This window comes from Leuresthes tenuis, unplaced genomic scaffold, assembly GCF_036924035.1.
Source record: "Leuresthes tenuis unplaced genomic scaffold, fLeuTen1.0.hap1 SCAF_10, whole genome shotgun sequence".
In the NCBI taxonomy this organism is placed as follows: domain Eukaryota; kingdom Metazoa; phylum Chordata; class Actinopteri; order Atheriniformes; family Atherinopsidae; genus Leuresthes; species Leuresthes tenuis.
This window is the reverse complement of record NW_027325364.1, coordinates 29,504,276-29,528,504: the sequence shown is the minus strand read 5'-3', so window position 1 is coordinate 29,528,504 and position 24,229 is coordinate 29,504,276. Positions and strand designations below refer to the sequence as shown.

Here is a 24,229-nt window from a genome sequence, read left to right as displayed (position 1 = left end):
AAACTACCCATAAATATTTAAGCAGCATCTGCTGCATGAGCTGGCTGAATTCTCTAAATGATAAGAAAAGGGGCTTCAGTATTTCCTCTGTTCTTTAGTGGAATAAAAAAAAAATAACACTGAACCGTCCTCTACAAAAGGAAACTGTGACAACCAGATATTACTTGTAGAACCAATACTGAAAGTAACTCTTCTCATACCACTTGTACTGACCGGGGCTCATTTTGATAAAGTGATTGAAAATGAATTACAAATATGTCACGATTTACATATTTTTTTAAATCAATACACAAAACTCCTTTAGGCAGTGAATAATAGGAAAATTCCTACATATATCTACACAGGAAGTGTAATCAGAAAACAGTTTCCTTACTTTTTCTTCTTGGATGAAGCCATCTCCACGCTGAGAATAACAAACACGCGGGCAACAGAGCGCAGGAACCTCCTGGTCACGTTGACTGCCTCCTCTCTCCGGCCAGGAGTGTATTTGTTCTGCAGCTCCTTTACCAGAGTACCCAGTAAAGTGTCTATGAACTAATACATGAGAAAGAAAAAAGAGGACCATTACTGGAACATAACAGTTTCAAAGTAATCAAAACTGAGAAAAATGCCTAAAGGGGCACAACTGAGGTAGCATCTTTAGGTGTGTCCCCCCCCCCGGAAAACCAAAGCGCCTCACAGTGATGTCAGGAGCGCACTTGACAATGAGGCAGTGTGTGAAACAGTCAAGGCGAATGGTGCCGCTCTGCTGATTCAAGTAGACCTGTTCTTCAGGCAGGAGGTGGGCAATTCTGCTGCTGGCACTAAGTCTGGGAAGAGAGAAAATATGCAAGTCTAATTATCAGCTGTAACAGATCACCGGCCTGTGCAACGGATCGGGCGGCCTGTGCAACGGATCGGGCGGCCTGTGCAACGGATCGGGCGGCCTGTGCAACGGATCGGCGGCCTGTGCAACAGATGGTGTGAAGGTGAAAATAATATTTCATTCATTAAATGTAAAGTAAAGAACGACGCTATAATCTTAGATTATACAAACCAGTTTTTACAAAATTGAATAAAAATAAATACATCTTGCTGAAAAATAGAAAAATAGAAAAACAGGGAAACATTTTTGGATAAAATGCCAACATAAAGTAAAAAAGAGCAACATCAGAATAGAAGTTGAAAAACACCAACAATCTTTATTGTGATTCCCCATTGCAATAATTGCATTGCCCCTTACTCTCACCATCGCAACTTCATGCCTAACCCTGAACCTAACTCATTCTAACACCAACCATAAAACTAAGTCTTGACCTTCAAAAATCGCTTTAAACATGTGGGTCCCAGGGCCTCGTGCAGCTCAACTGATTGAGGTGACCCATATTCAGAGTTCCGGCCTCGGGCTGTGTGCTGTACGTCTTCCCCCACTCTCTCTGCTCCCTTTCCTGTCTACCTACTGTGGAAAAAAAGGCCACTAGTGCACAAAAAAAAACTAAGTAAAAAAAGCATGTGGAATATAATGGTATAATGGGCCCCTCGTTTGCAGACCTTATAAATATATAAAAGTAGGTAGACACACACAGCTCAGCTGTAAACTGGCGAGAGAAAATATTGTCAGCAAGGTTTGTTGAGCCTTAAGCTAAAGTGGCTCATTTTCAGCATGGCTAGATTCCGGCCTGGGCCGTGTTAAATTCAAAATTTGAATCGGCTGAAAAAACGTTCCCCCCAATTCAGTGAATCTTGTGACAAAATTATGTGTGACAAAGAAATAATTTATTATACGTGCAAACTTTCAATGCCACAGAACAAAGTCCTGCAGTTACATCAGCGCAATCTGCACACATCACGCTGCCTCATGAACATAAACACATTCAGTATGTATTTTAATGCAGAAATGTGTTTTTATACTTGGTTTCGATTTGCTGCATAATCCGCTTTACACTGCTGGTAGTACAGTTAATAGAATACAAATTGATTATTGACTATTGGCATTTATCAGAGCTTTACATCAAAATCTATTGAACTTTGATTTGTTAAACTTTATACGCATTTGTGATCGACATTATTATGGGACAATGTCAGAACTGAATGCACCTCACATGAAAGTTTATGACTAATGTGCTGCTGGCACAATATATAATTTTCTGCCAATTAATCGATTATAGCTATAGTTGGGTTATGCTCCTTATCTGAGCAAGGGTATTTATCCTTGGATATATGGCAGTGAATGAATCGAATCACTGGCACAAAGCATGCAGTACCACAGTATGATAAGTGGCGCTGTACCCATTTCAACTATCGCCACTTCTGGTTGACGTCTTCAACAACAAAACTAAGGCATTCGAGAAAGATGGCGAACGAAGAGCAAGATGAAGCTGCGTCCCTCTACATTTCGTTTGTGATGAGCTGGTTATGGCACAAACGTGATGCACAACGGCACAATCTCCATCGTGTTGTTTATTTCTTTCCGACGGCGACAACAACAGTAATATCGTCTCCTTCGATTTCCGGGTGATGATGGCTGGAAAAAATCTCGAGCATGCGGAGAACGCTCGATCCGATCCACTGTCGTCTACATGCACGTGTACATTTGGATAGTTATTTCGGGGTCTTAATTCGATCGTGAGCAACCCAATCTGATCCGTTTAAGGTGTCTACATGAACTAAATAACTCACTCTTATTGTAATTTAGCCATTAATCCGATCTAATGGCACTCATGTAACCCCACTGACTGTCATTCTTCAAAAACCACATAAGACGGAGGTCCTGCTGAAATCCTCCGTCAAGTGTGAATGAGAAAATGTATTACGTTCAGTTCCCAAAGGCTTGCGTTTGGTTTCTGAATGAGAACTGATGCAACCAGTGGTGTCGTTTGGACAACCCTCAATTAAAAGTAGAGTTTAAATTATTTGCAAGTGATGCAACTTCTTTGGAAACAGTGCTGCTCCAACCCTTTCAATCAGCTTCAATAAAAATGTTTTCATTTTAAGCATTTATGTGTTCTAAAAGACAAACTGATGTCGAGTTTTGCGCACAGAAAATCTCTTTACCAGCCAAATTACAATTCTACTCTGATACTTACGGGTCTTTATTTTCCTGAGAACCAAACATAATCATGGATTTGAGGGCATTCCAATCCTGTAGGACCCTCTCCAGCGCCAGCTGAGCAAAGCGAGGAGGTTCAAGGTCATGATCCGGCATATCAGAGTCTGCAAGAAGGATATAATAGATACATTTGTGGAATAATGGGGGGGGGTTGGCCTAACAAGAAAATGTATTTAAAATTAATGTTGGTGAAATATGTCAGTTGTTACTTTGCAGTGATAGTTAAAAAGGTACGTTAATGAGAGTGTGAAGTTTAACTCACCTTCTGCATTAGCAGCCTTGCGGTTCCTGTCTTCTCTGATACGTGGCGGTCTGTACTGACAGTGCTCAACACTTTGTCTGGCAACAGTCTGCACCAGGAACAGTAAAATATGCTCTCCCCTGCAAATGGAAACAAGTCAGACAGATAAATTGTCTTTCTTCACTTGGAAATCAAATTAAATTGGGACACTGGATCAGAACAAAATAGGGTGGCGATGCCCAGCTCTAAATATAATAGCACTAAGTCAAATGTAGAGTGCATGGAAGTCTTACCTGCTGTTTGGTGTGGTGACCAGGTTTGTGGTTGTGAGCAACCTGTACAGCAAATCCAGGCGAGCAGCCTTCTGGCCAGCTATCAGTGTTTTACACTTGCACTTCTCCCAACAGTCACAATATGCTGTAGGAGAGGTCCTTTTCAGCCTTGAAAAGAATGGAAATAACAAATCTTAAAGTCACATGACCAAAAACATGGGTGGTCAAAAGCAATTAGAATGACTAAAGTCTTAACAAAGACAGAAAAGGGTTGAGCTCCAAACTAAGACTTACTTGCAGTCGTGTCCTTTGTGGCAGACTCTCGCACACTCAGTGCAGCAGCAGAGGGACTCCAGCAAGCCGCACGTTCGACACTCAAATATGTCCTAAATACACAACAAGTGGAATATAAAAAATAAAAAAAAGAAGTAATTTCGTCAAACTCCAACTGATCATCATATTACATGACATATTACTTCTCAGACATGAGCACTTTTTCTTGTGTCAATTTCAGTTCTGACCTGGTTAATGTGTTCAGCTCCAGTCCAAGTGAAGCTGCAGGTGTCGTTGCAGCACAGAACATATAGTGGAGAATCATCTGGGTTGGTTCCCGAGGGGCAAATCATTTCCATAAACACAGAATCTGCATCCTCTTTTTCTGCAATTCCCGGGTCACCCACTGCATTCAAGACATTTGAGGAAGAAAAGGACAGTATGGAAACAGAGGTATGCCAGTAAAAAAAATGAGAGCTAGCTGCTGGATGCAGGGCAGCAAAATAGGCCAGTATTCACATAACAGATGGAAAAGCTCCAAAGTTCCAGCTATCACCTAATCTCTTAAAGTTACATCAGTGTCACAGAAAGTGTGTCGCTTTCCCAGAACTTATTTAAAGAGGAGAATGCTGGCTGTAAATACAAATACATCCATTTTCAGTCTCAGGATGACATAACGCCTGTAATTTAATACAGGTTGGTTATCAGTGGAAAACCGCCCTTTAAATGTTAAGTTCACAACACAAAGCTAAATTATTTACTCACCTTTGGCCATTTTTTGAGCAGCCTCAAGCACCGTAATAGCCGCTGGGTAGGCTCTCCCACTGACAGCCAACATGAATGGGGTCATTCCTCTGGCATCCCTGTCAAACAATTTGCAACAATATATGAAAGCACTTTAGAGAGACAGGCACAAACAGAACAGGCAACAAATCTGGTTTTAAAAAGAAAAGGCATGTTCATACAATAATGAAGAAACCTACTTTGCAGAGAGCAGCTCCCGTAGGTGTGGCCTCAAAACAACACTGTCACACATCAGCTTTAAAATAAGGTGGGCATTGGCCTTCCTGTCTTTAGACTCAACCACAGATGGCTCAGTTGATGGCCCTGCACACACACAGAGAACAAAGTCAGACATCAGATATATTCAAGCATCAAGTTCCGATTAGTCAAGTCAAGATTTTAAGTCCCATTTTCATGTTGCAGACATGAGTGACTATGAGACATCTAAAGTAAATCGAGGTTCACCGATGGATAGGTGTGAACACTTCAAATGCGGAATCTTTTATGCTAAGACACATGTCCTGGTCTCCAAATATCAAGTTGGGAGGAGAGGAATCGTTCAATGATATGTCAGTGAGGTATTACAGCCAATCAGAATGCAAAGGATGGGATGAAGGGACACAGCAGGGGGGGATTGTTCTTGTGGTGTGTACCAACTAGGACTTTAAATTTCCCCATCACAACACAAGAACATATTGTACTGCAAATACAACGATCCGACAACAATTAAAATCAGGTGAACTAAATGTGGCTTTAATCACAAACAACAGTCGGGATATAAAGCAACATAAGTACTAGTTTACCATTCGTTACCTTCAAGTAACACATAATGAAGACGCTGTGTACCTGGTATGGTGGAGGTGCTGGGTCCCTGGCTGGTACCAGTGGAGGCAGTGGTGAGTGAACCAACAGCTGGAGCTAGAATGAAGTCAATGTCTCCGTCTGTTGATTAAACAATAACAGTTTGCATTATTACTAAAAGGAAAATTCTCCCTTTCCGAGACCTACGGCTATAAACGTGTTCCACCAACTATGCAGTCTTGTTCTGATCTACTCACCAGGGTCCATTGGTGGAGGGTCAGGGACCCAACTTGGCGGGGCAATGGGTGGGGAAACAGGGTCCTGATGGTCACTGGACGATGGGCCAGACTCGTGACGACCAAGACCTGCTGCCCTTAAAGACCTCCGCATCATCTCTCTTAGACGAAGCCTGTTGACAGCACAGAAAATTATCTCAACAATTTCGCTCATGTTTCCAGTTTACTTAAGAAACTGTTCCCTAAAAATGGATAGCTGGCAAACTCCTCCCTCATATTATGCCTTGCACAATCATGACATTTTCTGCATTAATTTTTTCTTGTACCACAAAATCACAATCTAACTGGTAATTTACCCTCTGCTACTGGAGGAGCCAGTCCTATTTCCAGAACTGTTGCTTGAAACCACAGAGATGGCATTGGCAATGGCCTCTACAGCAGACAGACGCTCAGCGAATGTGTTTCTCTCCGATCTTTCAGCCTCTGAAATGAAACAACTTGGTCACTTACCACTGAGAGAAGTCAACAAGAAGCAGGCGGTTAGTACACAGGGACATATTTTAAGCATGAATATGGTGTTACAAGTTAATCTTTTCCACAATTTTCCTTTTTAAAAAAAAAAAATCTAAAATCTAAAAAGGGCCAATAATCAAACATGCGTATAAAGCATAAGTCACAGACATCCAAATCTGACACCAACCTTCCTCCTCTTTGGTTTCCTTGTTACTAACGGGGAAGCAGACAGAAACGGCAGCATGCAGGATATTACGGTTTCCATCACATCGGTGGCCAAGAAGTGCTCCAAGCGCCTGGCTGCCCTGATCCAAAAGGAAGGCCTGCTCAAGGTTCACCAGATACTGCCGACAAGCTTCGTAGTCACAACGCAGCACATGCTGCATCAGCGTCTGTTTCTGAAAACAGCAAAGAGCCTCCGTGATTACTTCTAATAATCATTTGGACAGCATTACTCATTGAGCTATTAGGAAGTTGTTTTTTTTTTTTAATAGTCTGGACTTATGAGCTTATATCTACCTCGACAGCCATAATTATAATAGCAGCTTTCTTTTTAATAGTGGAGTTAGACGGAAGATTGACTAGAGAGTGAACCCCCATTCCTAAGCTGTTAATGGGTGGCAGGTCCAACCAATCAGGATCTCGAATCCCACCCATGCAGTCTTTGGCCATAGGGTAGATTGTGCCATTTCCATCTCTGAGGATGATGGGAGACTCCTGGAGGGAGAAAAAAATAAAAATAAATTCCACTTTTAGGCTTAGCTTCCAGTAAATCAGTCAGTTAAAACTGCAGAAATGCTGCAGCAACAGAGGAGGCCTTCTCACCTGTCCTGCAGTGAAGATGGCAACATTGCGCTCACTCTGACCCAGGAAAGCCAGGTTACTAGTAGGAAAGTTATTCTCCTGCTCAGCTTTGCCTGTGGCCAGGTCAAAGATACAGTATCTTACCCAGTTACCAGTTTTCAGCACTGCGTGGACTCCTGGAAGATGGACAGATATATTCAATATTTGGGAAAAATTCTGCACAGAATTGTAAATTTACAGACAAGATAAACTGATTATCAACTGACACAAAGAAACCTTTGGTTCACCTTTGGAGTCAACATTTACAGCAAGAATCTCTGCCTTCTCTGGAATACAGAGCTTTTTAGGTGTTCGCTGAAAACAATCTGGAACTTTGGGAGTTCCGCCAGTTTTGACCACCTGTCAAACAGATCGATGGAGAAGACAACCATAATGAATATGAATGGAAGCCAGGCAAATGCTCCATTTCAATTATATCTCAAATACTGAGATAAAGACAAGCAATGTTCAACTTTGGACTTTCATGGACCTACCTGTAGTTCATCTATTCTAAGAAGCCTACAGTCCTGCAACAGCGATGACGGATCTGAGTCAGTGGGAGCCGCACTGTTCTGGTTGGTCATGCTGCTTGATGTTCCAGGAAACTTCACCGCAACATACGCACCATCGACTTTAAGCACCTACAGGGTCATTTGAAGGTTATACTTTTTGAAAGAGATACCATGACACCAAACAAACAGACCAGAGACAAACGATCCGTAAGCAAGGGACACAAACTTGATTATTTTTCTATTTAGAGAAATTACTACATCTGTAGAGTTTGGTTTTCTGTCAATTCATACATCAGTCCCTCCAGGATTTTGTGGAGTCACCACCTCAACTGTTAACACAAATTCAACTGGTCTCCTTGAATTCTTGAAACCTTACAAACTTGTCCCATTAATGCAACGTTCCTGTTAATTTGACCATTCACTGTGTTTTGTTGCCACGCCTCCAGAATGATGTCACTGCTTTCCTGTCAGATGCCGAGTCAGATTTTCACACGCACATCCACAACCTCCAATTATTCTATCCTTAACTGCTATATCTCTCATCCAGCCTCTGGGGTACATCAATAGTAAGTAAAAGTGCTGCCAGCGAATAGTCTGTGGAGGAAGAAGTCTTGCTACGTTTAGCTGTTTTTAAAGATTATACTCCCCATCCTTGTCCTGCTGGCAGAGCTGCATTGATGTAGCAGCTGCTAAACTCATGCCAACTTAGTAGCAGCTGATTTACAGGTCAGGGACAGAGTGAATAATCTGTAAACAAATTTACAGGAGGTGAATATTTCAAATGCGATTGTATTTTCAGAGTTGTGGTGTGTAAACACAGAGCTGTGCCTGTGATTTCTGACCATTTTGTATTCATTAGCTGGACTGGAGTTGTGGGGAAAGCTGGAATGTGATGTGATGAAAAGAACTTGACGTTAGATGACACACTCACATATATGCTGAATCTTGTTCAAATAAATGCTGAACCCCTCGTTGTTTGCTATACTTATCCGATTAATAGAGAAATAAAGTGTTGATGAACACCTGTGAGACTAATTAGTACTGAAGTGTTCTGTGTGGTAAACATGTTGAGAGATGCATCGCAGTCCATTTATTGTCATGTTCTATGGCAAGAAATATTCAGTACTTACGATAACATAAAAAAGAAAACAGATTTGTCACTGTTGACATCCATCAGTGTTCAGAGCAAATGTTTTTTTTATTTTTTATTCTGTACTTGCTTTAGAGTTTGAGCTGCAAAAATATTTTTGCTTCACTGTGTAATATTCTTCCAGGGGCACTTATAAAGCATAGATTGCTCAACTTAATTGTTTTAATGAACGGGAAAAAAACAAAACAAAACAGGAAAAAGATTGTAGTGAAGAGAAAAGTGCCTTAAAGTCAAGCTTTGTAGGCTGCAACAATCATGTAAAAAGCCAACAAAGTCCAGGAAGGACAGAAAAATAAAGTACACCTTTGTTTTATATCCACCCACCTTTCCCACAGGAACGTTCTTAACATCCTCCACAAAGACCACCTCCCTGAGAGGCCACTGCTCTTCATTCACCTTCTCTTCTTCTTTTGGAGCTGGGGTAGAACGCCTTCGCTCTGCAAGTATTACAGTAACTTATTTATATTGTATAGTGATATACAGTAAAGAACTAGAAATGGCTTTAATGCACTTTAATGCTCCCTGTAACAGCAGGCAGAAGCACAAACCCTCCACCCCTCGCTAATCACAAATAGACTTGTGCCAGGATCAATCAGGTACAGCTAATGAATAGAAGGAACTGTTAAAGGCATCTAATTAAACTGCTAATTAGAGCTGTAAATATATATTTCTGAAGAGATGATAAAAACTAGTGTGAGGACAAAGGACAAATAATTATCACATAGACAGTGTGCCATATGGTTTATATGATAAGAAGTTGCAAGAAGGCAGCCAAATATACCAAAGTATGTGCAGCAAGCTGGCTACATTTCCTTCACAGGAAAACAGGCAGAGAAAAAAAAGAAAGTTGGTGATGAAAGCCTCTGCACCATCTGCTTCAAAGTCAAAGGACTAATGAGAGCTCAGAGTGACTATGAAATTGGTTCTGTGCCTGTTAGATAGGAAAGTCGAGACTCGAGAGCTGTTGAGAGCAAATAGTTAAGATGGAAACACAGCATGAGAGAAGAGACGTACTGTAGGGCAGCGAGGCACTGCTAGCAATGGAAGAGGTATCACTGCAGGTAGAAGCTGGGGAGGGAGGAGGACCCATCTCAGTCTTTACCAGCTCTGGCTTGCTTTCCATCCTATGGGTTAAGATGGATAGAAATGCATACACAGGCTTTTACTTTTGAATTTATGAGCTTAGCATGAAAAATGACTTCAGCAACCAAGCCTGTATTTCATGTTACAAATGACTAAAGGATATCGAGACTGACAACTGAGCTTTTTCAATTAAAAGAAAAAGACTAACTTGATTTCCTGGGTCTTAGTAGTCTTCTCCATGTTCTTGAGGCTCTCTGGAGAGCGCAGCTGGAACCTGCAGCTGTCGTTCATGTTCCAAACAGACTCCAAGAGAACGCCTACTTTGGGAATTCCGGCACTGACAGAAAAGGCCACGGCACCGGCATGGTAGAGGGGGTTATTCCTCAAGCATACCTAAAAAAAAGAATCCCATAAATTAGTTAATGTTTATTTTACACTAAAAGAAAGATTTACCTTGGCCTTGTACCAGTACTCACAACAAACATCCTTAAGCAAACAAGTGAGCAAGCTTAGAATAGTGCAAATTCCATTTTTCTTACCTGTGTTCCCACAGTGATGTTGGGTATTGAGGAGATGCCAGCACTGGACTTTGGCTTTTTGTTCTTGGCTCTGGCCTTCTCAAGCATCTTCTTCCTTTGACTAAAAGGCACAACACCCCTGCAGAAAGAAGCAAGCAGTAAACCGTTGTTAACATTTGAATCTTCCCCCTTAGAACACATATAACAGTCTCACTTTCAAACAGTAATTTGATGATTAGCTTGTGTGTTTTATAACAAGGTAAAAACAAACCAATATACATGCTGTCCATGAATATGATCAACACTATAAAGAATTTTATTCTCATTCAGTTTATATAGTTGAACAAACAACAGATTCTATTCTCACCACCAGTAGAGGCTATTCTCCAGCTGTGCACACGTATAGAGTGCACAGCAGTGAAGGGACACCATGCGTTCCCCCTGCAGCTCAGGGAAAGCCTGAGCGCTGTGCTCCAGCTTCGAGGCCACAGTGCTCAGTGTATCATCCACCCATGTGGCCACCTTCAAAATACATGCAAACATTAATTAATGAACAGGTCATTAAAAGTCAATTAGTAATGTCAGGTTACAGTCAAGTACAGTCTCAAGGCTGCACAAGCCATCTTGTCGATGCTATTATGTAAACAGGAACAATCTACCTTATTGGTTTCTGTAGCTACAGTGGCTCTGATGCTGTTGGCAGACAGTAAGGTGATCTTCTCATTTGCCAGGCCCAGGAAGGATACACGAGGGTGGTGAATGGAAGGATTCTGATGCGACAAATAGCATAAGTTAGAAATATAAGATCTCTAACATGTAATAAACCCACGAGTAACTTAATAGCATCATTACAATAAAAACAGATTATATTTGTGTTGCTTTAAAGTTGCATTTCACATTTATTTGGAAGTTCCATTATTTGAATATTCCACCTGTGCATTCCTGTATGGTTCAGGTTCATTCCACTTCCACTGATAAAGCTCTCCTTTGGAGCTCACAGCTACCAGCTCTGAGAACATAGCTCCGATGCTTACAAACTTCACACCATCCTGAAAAGGGAATTAGAGGCATCAAAAATAAAGTCAGGTAAAGGCAAAATGTCTGTTGAGCTGAACAGAAATCCAATCACATGGAGAAAACAAAATAAAATCCAGTCTTCACTTGCTATGTAATCTTCAGGAAACTTCTGTATTTTTGATTTGACTCGTCTAACCTTGTCAGGCCACCACTGGAGCTCCTCTCCCAGAGAGACGGGGCTCTGCACTGGAATGCTCTTCTTGTCGAGGCTGGGCTCACCTTCGCGGCTGGTGGACCCTCGCTCCGTGTCAAACGAAGCCCCATCAAGCCACCGGCGCTCACGTAACCTCAACACAGACTCACGTTCACGCAACAGCTCTGAGTCACGCTCTAAGGGAAGAAGGAGAACTGGTATGCAATAAGGTCACACCAGTGGGATAGAAGTAAGCCACTCTCTGGGAAAGACCCGTCAACATAGTTTTAAGAATAGAGAGAGAAAGTTCCTTTAGAATCACTGTAATGAAAATCAATCAATTGCAGTTCTGTGTGGGAGTCTAAAATATACTGTGGGTGAGTCACTTTGCACGCTCATATGTTAAAATGTGAGGTCGAGGAGGAAGTGGATAAAGAGAAAGAAAGCATGCATATGGGTTGAAAATAGCCGAAGTAGGTTTTTAAATTCGACTGCCTTAAAGGGTCCCTGTAAAGACAGGTGGGCCGAGCGGGCCTTTCTCAGAGAGCTCACATAATGTACTACAGCCATGCAGCACACAACATCAAACATTTCTCATATAAAATCAGCTCAACAACTTTGATTAAGAAAACATCAAACTAAAAACATTTCTCTTAACAATAATGCTGCCAATACCTACATCTTAAGTTGATAATCAGTAATGTTCTGCATTACATCTACAGCTGTAGTTTGCCCAAAAACAAAAAGGAGGATAGAAACAGAAACAGGCAGTTACATTATTTATTCCAATCATATCAGACATCTACACAACAACTCTTAAAAAGTGCCTTGATTTCTGACCGTTTTGTCTCCTGAAACCATCCCCACAAAGAAAAGCCATCACCAGTGCCACCAAAGTCTACCCGCCTTTCTTCTATTAGTTAGAGGTAAGCTGCTGAGTTACCTCTGGAGGATCCAAGACGAGAGAGTGAGGAGCGTCTAAAAGAGGGGTAGCCAAAGTAGCTGATGTCCTCTGAGAACATGGCATCAGCGTCAATGATGACGCTCGGGTGGGCTGAGTGAATGTCTGCATCCAACAGGGACATTAAGTCCTCTGCATGGGGTAAAAACACAAAACACAAGTTGTTAGAGTGAACTATAAAAACACATTTATTCTCATTGTGATCACGTTGCATGCTGACGAGACTATAACACTGACCATAATCAAATCATCCATATTATTTGCTACAAGCTTGGCTTTGTTTACAATGTGTTGCATTAGTGCTAATACTGAATTTCTTTAATGTTATAAAGAAATTTACTGTGAAAGAATAATTTCACTACATCTTTTTACACACCTCCAGGGAGGTAGGACTCGCTGGCCGTGTCATCTCCATCATCTCCATCTTCATCATCCCGGCTCAGCAGGTTGTTCACAGCCAGGTTGACGTCGAGGTTAGTCCTCTGGAGTTCCCTGATGATCACACTCCTCGACTTCCCCTGAAGGACTACCTGGGCCTGGGGAACAGTACAAAGAAATTAAAGAAGAAAACACCCTTCTGTTATGTTCATTTGTAAGAAATATGCAATCTTAATTTATGCATGGGTAAAAGGTTTCAGACCAAAAATAGCACAACTAAAGAGGAGGGGTACAGAGGATGAGAATAAGGCACCTGGGTAATAAGTTCCTCAGGGATGACCGATGCTGGTATGACTGGCTGAGGCTGGCTACCCAGAAGCCCGGAGCCACGATCCCTACCAGTACGGATCACCCTGGTCTGGCGACGGGAATCGCGAGCCGCTGTTGATGACCTGCCTGACGTGCCTCCGCCTCCGCCTCCTCCACTGCCACCTCCTCCTCCGCTGCTACCACTTCCTGCTCCACCTCCTCCTGCTCCTCCTCCACTTCCACTTCCTCCACTGCCTCCATTTACACCAGAGCTCCAGCGACTCCTATCACATACAATGTAAAACCATGCTCAGACATAACAGCCGAAGATACCATCTGACTGAAAGCGCAGACTCAAATACACACTATGGGATTCAGGCTTTGTGACAGCAGGGGCAGGACATTCCAGACTGATGGTTTTACTTCGGCAGTATTTATAGGAAAAAATAAATTAAGTGGTTGACCTTTTCCTAACCTGATATGGTACAATGTACAAAAAAGCTTTGATACAGCACAGTAGTCATGTACGGTGATAAGATGTTTACATTTAGATATGGAATGTTGAAATAGTGTGATTTGCTTGAATGCAATACTAAACTTTCAGGGTGTAGTTCTGTCGGTTGTGGAGAACATCAGGAGCTAGCATATTTTGATGAGGAAGGTGTTCAATATCAATATTATAAACAATATGAAAGCAACACAGTTTCTGAAAAGGTCCATACATTTTTCATGTTTATGATGTCATCTGGGGGGAGGATATAATTATACATTATGTCTTACAGCACCCAAAAGAAAAATGCTCGCTCTTAAGAATGTGTAGCACCGAACCCTGCGGGCAATACCTCCCTAACCCACCGCTGCATCACTGCTGTGCTCAATACACCGAGCTTTCACAGAAACATTTCTCTCTGTCAGCCCTGCCAGAACTTACCCAAGGGTGTTGCCTGCCAGTCTGCCCAGTGTGTCAGAACCAGACAGGAACCAGGGTGGATCACTGGTCCTGCCTGGTCTGGAGCTCCTTCCTGTCCCTGAACCACTGCTCAACTTTGAACTGGAAACAAAAGATGGGAGATCAGTTAAAAACCTACAGAGGTCCAAAAAGGACTGAAAAGAGTAGAAATATACTAAAAAAGCAGAAGGATCATTTACTCTTGGGTTAACTGAAGCTAAATGTACCCAGGTATTTGTTCAATTATACCCCTTGGTTCAGGATTGATTTTCCATCAGTATTACTGAAACAGGAGGGGTATTTTGGAGACTAGCATGGCAACACCCTTGGGAATCAGAATTGGCTGCAACTCATTCCTCTTTCACTACTTTCCTTTTTCAAAAGTTCTTGGATTTTTGGGGCTGCGACTGCTTTCTCCTATTTCAAGAGTTTAGCCAAAGGCAGTTTGCTGCAATCATTTTTTACCAATGTCTTCCAAGTAGGAAAATAGTTTCAATTGTGTTTTGCTGTAGCAAGGGAAGTAAACTATGACAAATTGGTAAAGTTTCATGTAACAGAAACAACACTAAATTTTGTGGGGGAGGGGGCAGCAAAAACAAAAATCAAGACAATCCCAATTAATACCATATTGTGACAGATGGCGATGGGATACAGAATCAGATTCTAAATCATTCAGATACAAAATAAAGAAACAGTTGAACAAGCTAACATTAACCAGGGTTCCATTCAGTAGTGCAAATCTGAAATAATCTTGTGAAAAGACAAAAAAAGAACTGAGTTAAGACACATTTCCATAAACTGGTTTAAAGCGAATATGCTTTGCAGCGCCACCAGAGGGTTGCGCTGTAGGCTGCATCGCTGGAAGTTGTAAATCAACAGAAAAAGTTGTCCTAACCACAAACTAAAGCTCTTACCTTAAGGTAAAGAAACATTAAGAAAATACTGGAATGGACATGGAAAATGGAAAGAGTTCTTCTTCGGAAATTACTTTCATCTCTGGAAATATCTGGGATATTAGAACATAATCCATGAAGATGCAATTTTGTATTGTTAGCTGTGGAAGCAGCTTGTGAATCAAGTCATCTTATTCTTTGCCAGCTAATGCACAATTTGCAAAGTTGTTTCCGTTTCCATTTCCCCTAATGTAAATCAAATCCTCTTCTAAACAGGCAAAAGACATATTAGCTGAAGGTTCTCTTATATTTTCTAAATGTGCATCAAAAACAGCAAAGGAAACCGAGCTACTACCCACCAAACCTGTTACAATTCAAAATAGAAAAGCACTGGTCTTTTTTTGTTTTGAGTAAGCTGTCCAACCTGCTAAAGACAACCAGTGGTACTCTCTTCTGTAAGGTCTGTAAATCTTTTTTTTTTTTTTTAAGTTTGAGGCATGGAACAAAACATATTTGCTGCAGAGAAGTTAAGAGCTCCTCAACCTTTTACAGCCTGATTTATTTGCATATTTTGCTGCTACTACTTAAAATCACTTGATTGTTCTGCTGGCAGGACATCAACACCTATAAATGAGATATTCTCCAAAAATATATCCTCACAGCCAACACAAAACAAAGCAGGCAGTGAAAAGAACTTTTATGGAAGAAAGAGTTATGGAATAGAGCACACAACTGCACAGCCACAAAAGCAACCGTCTTTCTCAAAAAAAAAAAAACTGACTGCCTTGGTTACCTGGTGTCAAGTGTTAGAAAAGCTATATATCTATATTGGAGAAACAACTACATTTCCAAAGGTGTCATAATCTAAAAAAAAAAGAAAAAAAAGAGCACAAATGCTGCATTGAATTTAAATCACAGCAAACAGGATCAGTAAGCCTGAACATGCTCAGTGTGTCCAGAATTAGACATCTCCACAAGCAGTCTGTTTTCCAATTCCCTGCCAAAGCTAAAACAAGTTTCCAGGACAGATCCCATCATAAAGTCTCTCACCCATCGCTGCCATCCGGTTTGCTGAGCTCCAGGCGATCAGGCTGGACAGCAAAGCTAATTCTGCACACGCGTCCATCCTTAAAGAGATGAATGTATCATTTCATATCAATGTTACACAGTTAAAGAGGAACATTTTGTATTGTGATGTCAAGTCAGGTTAATGAATTAATTTTTTTTTTAAAAACAGTCACTTTCTCAAACATAACTTAACTTTGCTCTGTCACAGTGTACAGTTAAACTACCGCAGTTCACATCAGTTCCCACAGATATTACCAACTAAAAGAAATAATTGCAGCATGTCACACCATTAGATACAAACTATTGTGCTTGGCTGAGATTAGTTACTACAAGCCTCTTTACTGTGTCCATGCCCTTGCTTAAACTGAATTATCCAAACTGTGGTGGTATCCATTAAATAACACTCCCAAAAAATACATTCGTAACATAGCTATAACCAAAAAGTAGAAGCAAAGCATTTTCAAGCAAAACTGCTGGTTATTTGATAACAGCGACATAAGAGATCATGAGCAAGATCCCCAATGCTAATCATACAATGTTTCAAAGCATTACCTCAAGGAGAAATCCAGCATGGTTTGGACCAACAACACACTGTTTTAGGGTGGCCTGCTCAAGCAGACTAAGATGTGGATGACTGCATAAAGGAGAAGAAAAGAAAAAAGCAAATGTAAAAAAGATTAAATCAAATGTAATACAACTAATCATAAGAGCAGAACAAACTCATTGAAATGTTGAGAAAAACTCACCTATTATAGCTGTATTTGTTAAGTTTCTCTGAGACTTCGCGTAGCCTGAAAAACAGAAGAAATAAACTATATTAAGTGAAGACCACAGAAGTACTAATGCAGTAAAAATGCAGTGTTGAGAGAACACTTGAAACAAACAGAGTTTATCATCTACAGCACTCTTAAACATAGTTTTGGAGCTTTAAATCTTCAGTGGTGGGGGCTCACATGAACCTACAATAACACGTCAATATGCAACAGTTGGAAACCTTAATCAGATTCAGGTAATTGAGGAGCCGTTACTTAAAGTTTTGCCAAAGTCAAATAAAGCTCCTTTGCAAACTCGTGAACATACGACTTCTGGAAATTTACAATTTGGAAGTCGTCCTCTGGTATTTCAGACGAGGCTAGATCCATCCTAGAGATGCACCGGAATCTCTTGGCTGATTCCCCTTTTCATTTGACAAGTTTCTTAATAAAGACTATGACAACATACACAAAAACATTTTACAGCTATACAAAAAGCACAACGAAACGTTTTCCTCAAAGAAACACTTCTCAGAATAAAGTGTTCGCAGATGAGCTGCTTTTTATCTTTTGTACAAATAAAATGGAACAGAAAATTAACTATAGCAGATTTCCTAAAAGCTGTACCGGCTGTGCATCTGTGTTTTAACAAGCTTCTGTTAATGACTTTTTGATGCAGGAAGACCAAATATTGAAAAAAACATTGATTAAATTCCTGTGCATCTGGCTTTCTATGTGCACTTATCTCCTGACCACCAAATAACTTTGAAACCATTTGCAAGCTTTATGTTTTTCTTAACTCGCAGTGAGGAGCTTCCACGCAGAACATGGTTGCCTGTGTTTTTAAAGTCAGTCCATAATAAGGTTTTAATCAATATTCTAATACTCAATTTTAAGTTGCACACTAGCAATGGCACAGGAGAACAGCAAGAAATGGAAAAAAAATTCTCAGGTTTGGGTAAAAAAATTTAAAAAAAGTTTGAGGAGGTTTTTGCCTGTTTTGGAGAAAGAGCCAACATGAAAACTCCTGCACTTAAAAAACTATCAAAGTTCCAGTGTAGCAAATGTGTTACTTAGGACTGGTCAAATGAATGATCAGCTCTTTTTTCTTTGAGAGAATAAGCACCATCAGGTGTAAACGTTAATGTCTGGACACACAAAATCCACATCATCAGAAATGCAGCATCCTCTGGAAAAACATGGCCACCTGTTGAGCTGTATATGGGGTCAAAAACTGCCAATCCATGTCACTCTCAGTCCGGAGTGATTCACTACGGTCACAGGTCTGCACTAGTAATATGAGAGTTCTGCGACAGGGATCGGTTCACAAAGTGCATGACCAAACTGCAAACCTGGAAGAATAAACAACATACCCAGCTAAGGAGAATTCCTCAAAAACTCCCTCAATTTTCTGATCACCAATGGCAAAGGCGACAGGTTTTGTTTGTACCTTCTATGTATTTCCTGTTAATTACTACTTCTGTTTAGTGCAACCATGTGTAACGTAGCAAATACCTCCACCTGCTGATGACACCAGGCTGCCTAGTTTAGTCACTCCAAACCAAGTCATTTCATCAAGCGTGATATGCATTTGCTGAGAAACACCATTTTGAAATTTCATTCTCAATGAAAAGGAAAGCTATCTTGTGTCACTGTTCTCATGAAACCTGGAATATGATGCGAATCATTGTGCAGCTCCTATGGCACGGATTAAACGTATATGAAATAGTATGCATGACTGATGGGACTCTCACCAGAACTTATCGGCCTAGATGAAAACCAGATGAACTGTGTGGATTGATGGGTGTATCTGTAATCCAGACTCTTGACTTTCTTAAAATATTCATAGTCTAGTTTTAACTTGTACGCATCTGGTCGAGTGTGTCTGACTTTCAGTGCTGGTAAAGTCAGATGACAGCTTGAATGTCTCATGTCAAATGCCCTTACTTGCAAGTGACTAATAATAAAAAAAAATTGATTTTGTCACCATTTCTTATCGAATGTATCCTTTGTTTGTATATGAGGAAAAACTCCCATGAAGCAGTCAGACACTGATTTGGTAATCTATTACTACAACAACGGTCAAAGATTTGAGAATTCGGGTCCACTGTTATCAGCCATTTTAACTGCTGAGACTTTCTTTTATCCCTTTAACAGACAATATACGTACATTTTAAATGGCTAATATCACTTCCAGTTCCACTTGTCACTCGTGTTTACGACATGTAAAATTACTCAAAGACTAATATTTTGTATAGCCATTGCTGTAAAAGCATATACTACTTCATTAACAATTCTGGTTCTGAATTATGCATCAACAAAGCTGCTGGAGATGATGTTTACTGTATCAATTTATTACAGTACTTGAATATGGATGATGTCTGCATATATATATGCAGATGGTAAGCATTACTGGCATTTTCTATATGCCATGTGTTTCCTTCTTAGCTTGTGACTGGCGGTGAAAGGAAGTGCACGGGCATTGCCCCCTTCAGAGGAGGAATGACAAAAAACCTTTCTAATGAAGGCTGTCAATCATTTTTTAACCCTAAACTGAGTTTTCTTGTCATCGAAGTAGACGTGCCAACAGGCAACTGATCAACCATGCATAACTAAAGATACAAACCGTTTTATGTTCACTGTTAATAAGTAACTTGCTCCTTAATGCAAACTGTTCATGTGCTTTTCCATCTGACAATGCTGACATCGTCCCAATGAGATTGAAAATTATTGATTCTTTTTATTTATTTTTTTAATGAGCAGGGACAAAGAAAGTTAGTCTCAAGACATCCCCACACTGCATGATTGGAATCCATCTGGTGATTTACAGCAATGACAACACAATGGGCTGAAAAATTGCTTGGCTCTAAAATGAAAGTATTCCATGATTAATCATCTATTCATTCTTTACCACACCAGAAATGAGATGACTGACATCAAAATCTTTGGGAAGTGACTCGTCAATAAACGTACAATAACCCCTTAACTCCATCCAAAAACATCACTTAGGACTGTGGAGTCATTATGCAAACTTACTGAGGTACCCGTGATCTGATTAAATGTGATGAATGACACAATGTACATGTTAATGACAAGTCTACACATAAACCTTTCACATCAATGCCCAAAAATATGAAAAATATTTAAGGCATGAGGAATACTATATAAAATCAGTTCCACATAGACATTGATCACAGTTTAAATGTAACAACCCTGTGTATTTGAACACATGAACACATTTCGCTTCCTGATTAAATGGGTTGTCAAGGTGAGCGAGCTATCTAAGCCTGTCCCTCAGCTCTTGTGGACATGTCCTCACAATACACGGTACACTAAAACTCCATGGGTCAATCCAAACACTGCAAGAAGGTAGGAGAAAATTACTCTCAAAGCATCCAGGTCAGCCATTCACTAAATTAACCATTAAACAAATAGCACCACTCTAGCAAGCACTCTCCTCAATGAGCCATTTAAGCAGTTTCACAAGAACACAGCAAAAACATGTTCAACATCCATCTCACATCAGGGGAATCCCATTTCCCATTCCACAGTGTTAAACCAATGTATCTCAGCTAGGTCAAACACAACAGTGGCATGTGGCTGAGTAATACCAACCTGATCTTAATGCCTGTTCAGCTTTTTTAATATGCCAAGCTGAACCAAGCCTTTCACATTTCAGATGGAAGCATTTATTTGCTTTGACAACTGCAAGTTCCCTGATCACTGAGATGGGAGAAGGCGTCTTAGCAGCACATGGTTACTGTAGAGTGGAATGGCATGCATGCCAGGGGATGGAACAGCCATGACCTCTTAAAAGAACCAATGATCCATAGCACCAAGATGTTTGAGAGGCGTTTCCACTGAGATTCCTCCTAACCAGCAAAGTAAATTGAGCCTCCAAGCCAGCCAGAACAAAGCTGGTTCCCCAGATTTAAGTCAATACACAAACCACTATTACCCTTCAAACAGTCTGAGCTTCTATCTAGATCTTAATCTCAAAGTCATTCTAAAATATATGACTTTTCAACCTCTTTGTCTGCAAAAAGAACAGCCCATTAATCTGTTCAATCTCAATGGATATTATAAATAGCTTTATCACAAATCATGTTTGACCAAAATACAGGTCCCACACAAGAGCCTTTGCCCAAATAACAGAAACGAATGATTTTTTTACTTGAGAAATAAAACCCACTTAGAGTGAATGTAAAGCATATAATCTCGAGTAAATGTGTTGTTAAATTAACTGTGCGTGATGTGAAAGCAGTAAAGAAATACTGCGTAATAATGTGCAAACTTAAGAACACGCTTGATGAGCCTTGGCTTTCCCTTATATTAAAGTCGATAACAGGATTAATATGTATGCAATGTATGCATGTAGCTAACTCTGCTTCGTCGCATATTTCAAGATATGCATCTCGGTGCGCAGCACACATTTAAGTCACTTTTTTCAGCGGTGTTAGTTATAAACTACGTTATTAAACTTTAAAGGAAAATCTGCCGGCACAACGACTCTTAAGTACAAATATTTGGCTTTGTCAAGCGCGTGGTAGCGAATTACCTAGCAAGCTAGCAATGGTAGCTAGTTATCAGTTAGCTGACGTTAGCTCCTTCATTGATCATAATATCAACTAGACGCCTGCAAAACAGACCATGACATAAGTCAGAAGGGTGTATGTATAATGTATATATTAAAAGACGTTACTATAAAGTGTATCTGAGCTATACGACAAATATTCCCCAGTCTTCCCCCCATCCCCCAACCCGCATTGTCTATCTCAACTTTGACTGAGAGCCAATCCTTCCAGAGAACCAAGGAAACATCCTGCTAGCGTTAGCATACGATACCCAGTTAACGGGTTAGCATATAGCACGCTACTGACTGTTTAGGTAGCAGCAAGCTAACAAGGACTGTTCAAAATGCCGGGCCTTGTATCAACCACGAAGGGGTCATTTAAATAAATTAAATCCAAGTGCAAACCCATGACAGTGTCAACATCGACCACAAATACAACCTCGAATACAATTTAGCGCAGCAAGTCTCTGAATATTGATTTCATTTGTTCTTTTCATGAGCCGTAGCAAAATACCTGTCATTGAGCTGATCCTCGGTCCCAGGCAACGGGTGAACAACGAAGTGTATAGATGTCATGGGGTCAATCCAAAATCACACACAGATGCGTGGAATTTATGAAAATAGTTATTCCTTCGACTACTGTATGTATGTGGTTTCACAGGAATCGTTTAATGGCGAGAAACCTAGAGTTTGAATCCCATCCTCCTCACCCACATGCCGCCATCTTAACTCTACCAAGCTTCTTCTGTGTGTGTTGATTAGTGCACATGCAACCGCTCCGTTGGTTGGACCTCGAACACAAACAGGAAATGTGTTAAATTGGATAGGTTTGGCTTCAATAAGAAAAAAACAAAACAAAAACAAGACTATTATGATATAAATATTACAGTTTCATGATAAACTCATTGTTCTAACACAGGTCGTCAACTCCATCTTGGTTTGGATACATTTACCGACAAGTTGCGGTATTTTATAGGTAAATTGCTTTTCAAGATAGGCACAACAAATTGTAGAATTTTGCAAGAATACATCTCAAAAGACTAACACAAAAAAGCTTTCCCAAGGAAAAATCCTAATGTATTTTTTTTTTGTTTTGGTCATCTCTCTCTCTCTTTCTCTCTCTTCACCACACACACACACATAGTTTTTTATTAATTATTAATCTGCTATAGTTAAAAAAAAATTCTCACAAAAACAGTTTAGTTTTCTTTTGTTCGTCTTTTTTTTAGGGGCAATAGGATTGAAACTGCTGATGACAGTGGATCATGGTTGTTTCTCTTCAGCAAGTTCTTTACCCAAGTGGGCTTAAATTTGGTCGGAAAAACTCTTTCCCAGATGATTTCAGGCAAACTTTTTGAGGGAATTCAGGCAAAAGACCCTCAAGTTACCTCACATTGTGAGGTAGCGGAGTCTGTTGTATTTTTCCATCACAACTGATGGTTATTATGATAAAACTAACACAAGTAAAACGTCATTGATCTTTTTATGAGTTTATTGTATACTAGAAAGAAACTAGGTCTACTTTTTATACTGCCAATATCAAAATATTCAATACACCCAAAAGGAATTGCTGATACAATTTGTGTTTTAAAATATGTCTACTTACACCAGCAGGTGGCATGGTTTGTCTTTCATAACAAGATGAAGAATAGCTTCTGAGGGCCTCAGAAGCATCAATAGCTCCTCTCCTGCACTGATCCTGTATGTGCAAATACAAAATGCTGCAGAACAATTGTCCGACGCTTTTTCTTTAACATTCACAACCAGGAATATCATACACAGCTGGTATTAAAACTGGAAAGAACACTTTGTATCTGGTAAAGATTCAGGTGAGTGTGTAAAATGGAATCAAACAATTCATGCATAGTTCTCCTTTTTGAAGTCTTGTTCATTAAATCCTCCTTAATATAAACCATTGCATTTGTATCTTTATCATAAGCATTGTCGTTTCTTGGAGATCTTGAGTTTGAATGTCTAATGATTAAACATGAACTTAAAATAGTTTAGACTTGACTGCTTTAAGTTAAAATCAGGAATAGAAAAAATAGAGATGCTCTATATTTGCTTATATATTCTATGTACTTTTCTATTCTTTACTACATTTTTTGCTCTTACTTTGTCATTCGAATGCCACACGTCATCTAAGCAGAGTTCAGTGCAAAGACTAATGAAGCCAGGGCCATTGCCCTCAAGAAAAAAAAGCTGTTCCTTTTATATATATTTCAATAGGAAAGTCAAACAAACTGCGGGAGGGAAGATCTATTTTTAGGTATGCGGGCACAGGGTTATCAAATGACCTGCTGTTGTTAAACATGGCTAAAAAGGAGTTAGAGATGGAAAACTATGCAGTCAAAAAGAAAATTCTCTGAGGTTAGGTAAAATGACCAAATTTCAAAAGGAAATTCGTTTTTTTTAAATAAAGCTGTTAATATGGATGAAGACTAATCGCTGATTGATTCTATGGAACATGTTTTACATTTTCTATTTCTTATATAAATTAATTGACAAGGTGTGTTACACCTTCAAAGAGAGCTTGAAAGAAACAATTTTCATTCATACAATAGATCAGTGGATCAGCACCAGCTCCTGTCAATTAGGCCAAAGCCAGGAGTAGAAGTTATACCCACTGGAGTAACAGGATCACTGGCTGGTGTGTAAGATTTTAAAATAACTCATCTTGGTGGTAACGGAGACATATCTTCCAGGCCTGGGACAGGGCAGTTCCCGGGAGGTTTACTCTGCCTGTTAACACCAGGTCTATTCAGGTCTGGAGCACAAACTCTCCGAAAGACTCACACACAGCCACTCACTAACTGCTGCACA

General features: G+C 40.1%; 2 protein-coding genes across 9 annotated transcripts in view; one reads left to right on the top strand and one right to left on the bottom strand.

Moving 5' to 3' along the window:
- Positions 1-22,153, bottom strand: part of ubr5 (ubiquitin protein ligase E3 component n-recognin 5) — a 34,599-nt gene extending 12,446 nt beyond the window's left edge. For 7 of the 8 annotated variants that reach the window (XM_072394901.1, XM_072394902.1, XM_072394903.1 and 4 more), the window contains exons 1-33: positions 21,921-22,153; positions 16,828-16,872; positions 16,634-16,715; positions 16,064-16,140; positions 14,103-14,222; positions 13,176-13,455; positions 12,861-13,020; positions 12,467-12,616; positions 11,527-11,738; positions 11,246-11,362; positions 10,973-11,083; positions 10,681-10,835; positions 10,335-10,452; positions 10,004-10,188; positions 9,727-9,836; positions 9,037-9,149; positions 7,545-7,691; positions 7,299-7,410; positions 7,033-7,187; positions 6,727-6,924; positions 6,395-6,605; positions 6,051-6,177; positions 5,716-5,867; positions 5,504-5,599; positions 4,858-4,981; positions 4,640-4,737; positions 4,123-4,280; positions 3,896-3,987; positions 3,623-3,769; positions 3,351-3,469; positions 3,066-3,192; positions 680-809; positions 374-534 (exon numbers count right to left, since the gene is read on the bottom strand). In XM_072394901.1, the coding sequence (XP_072251002.1) occupies positions 374-534; positions 680-809; positions 3,066-3,192; positions 3,351-3,469; positions 3,623-3,769; positions 3,896-3,987; positions 4,123-4,280; positions 4,640-4,737; positions 4,858-4,981; positions 5,504-5,599; positions 5,716-5,867; positions 6,051-6,177; positions 6,395-6,605; positions 6,727-6,924; positions 7,033-7,187; positions 7,299-7,410; positions 7,545-7,691; positions 9,037-9,149; positions 9,727-9,836; positions 10,004-10,188; positions 10,335-10,452; positions 10,681-10,835; positions 10,973-11,083; positions 11,246-11,362; positions 11,527-11,738; positions 12,467-12,616; positions 12,861-13,020; positions 13,176-13,455; positions 14,103-14,222; positions 16,064-16,140; positions 16,634-16,715; positions 16,828-16,872; positions 21,921-21,982 (4,451 nt within the window). In that variant the 5' untranslated portion in view covers positions 21,983-22,153. The remainder of the gene's footprint in view (positions 1-373; positions 535-679; positions 810-3,065; positions 3,193-3,350; positions 3,470-3,622; positions 3,770-3,895; positions 3,988-4,122; positions 4,281-4,639; positions 4,738-4,857; positions 4,982-5,503; positions 5,600-5,715; positions 5,868-6,050; positions 6,178-6,394; positions 6,606-6,726; positions 6,925-7,032; positions 7,188-7,298; positions 7,411-7,544; positions 7,692-9,036; positions 9,150-9,726; positions 9,837-10,003; positions 10,189-10,334; positions 10,453-10,680; positions 10,836-10,972; positions 11,084-11,245; positions 11,363-11,526; positions 11,739-12,466; positions 12,617-12,860; positions 13,021-13,175; positions 13,456-14,102; positions 14,223-16,063; positions 16,141-16,633; positions 16,716-16,827; positions 16,873-21,920) is intronic. The other variant, XM_072394904.1, reaches the window with a different exon arrangement.
- LOC140316871 (2-iminobutanoate/2-iminopropanoate deaminase-like) overlaps positions 1-24,229 on the top strand; it is a 114,773-nt gene that overhangs the window by 63,903 nt on the left and 26,641 nt on the right. The window lies entirely within an intron of this gene.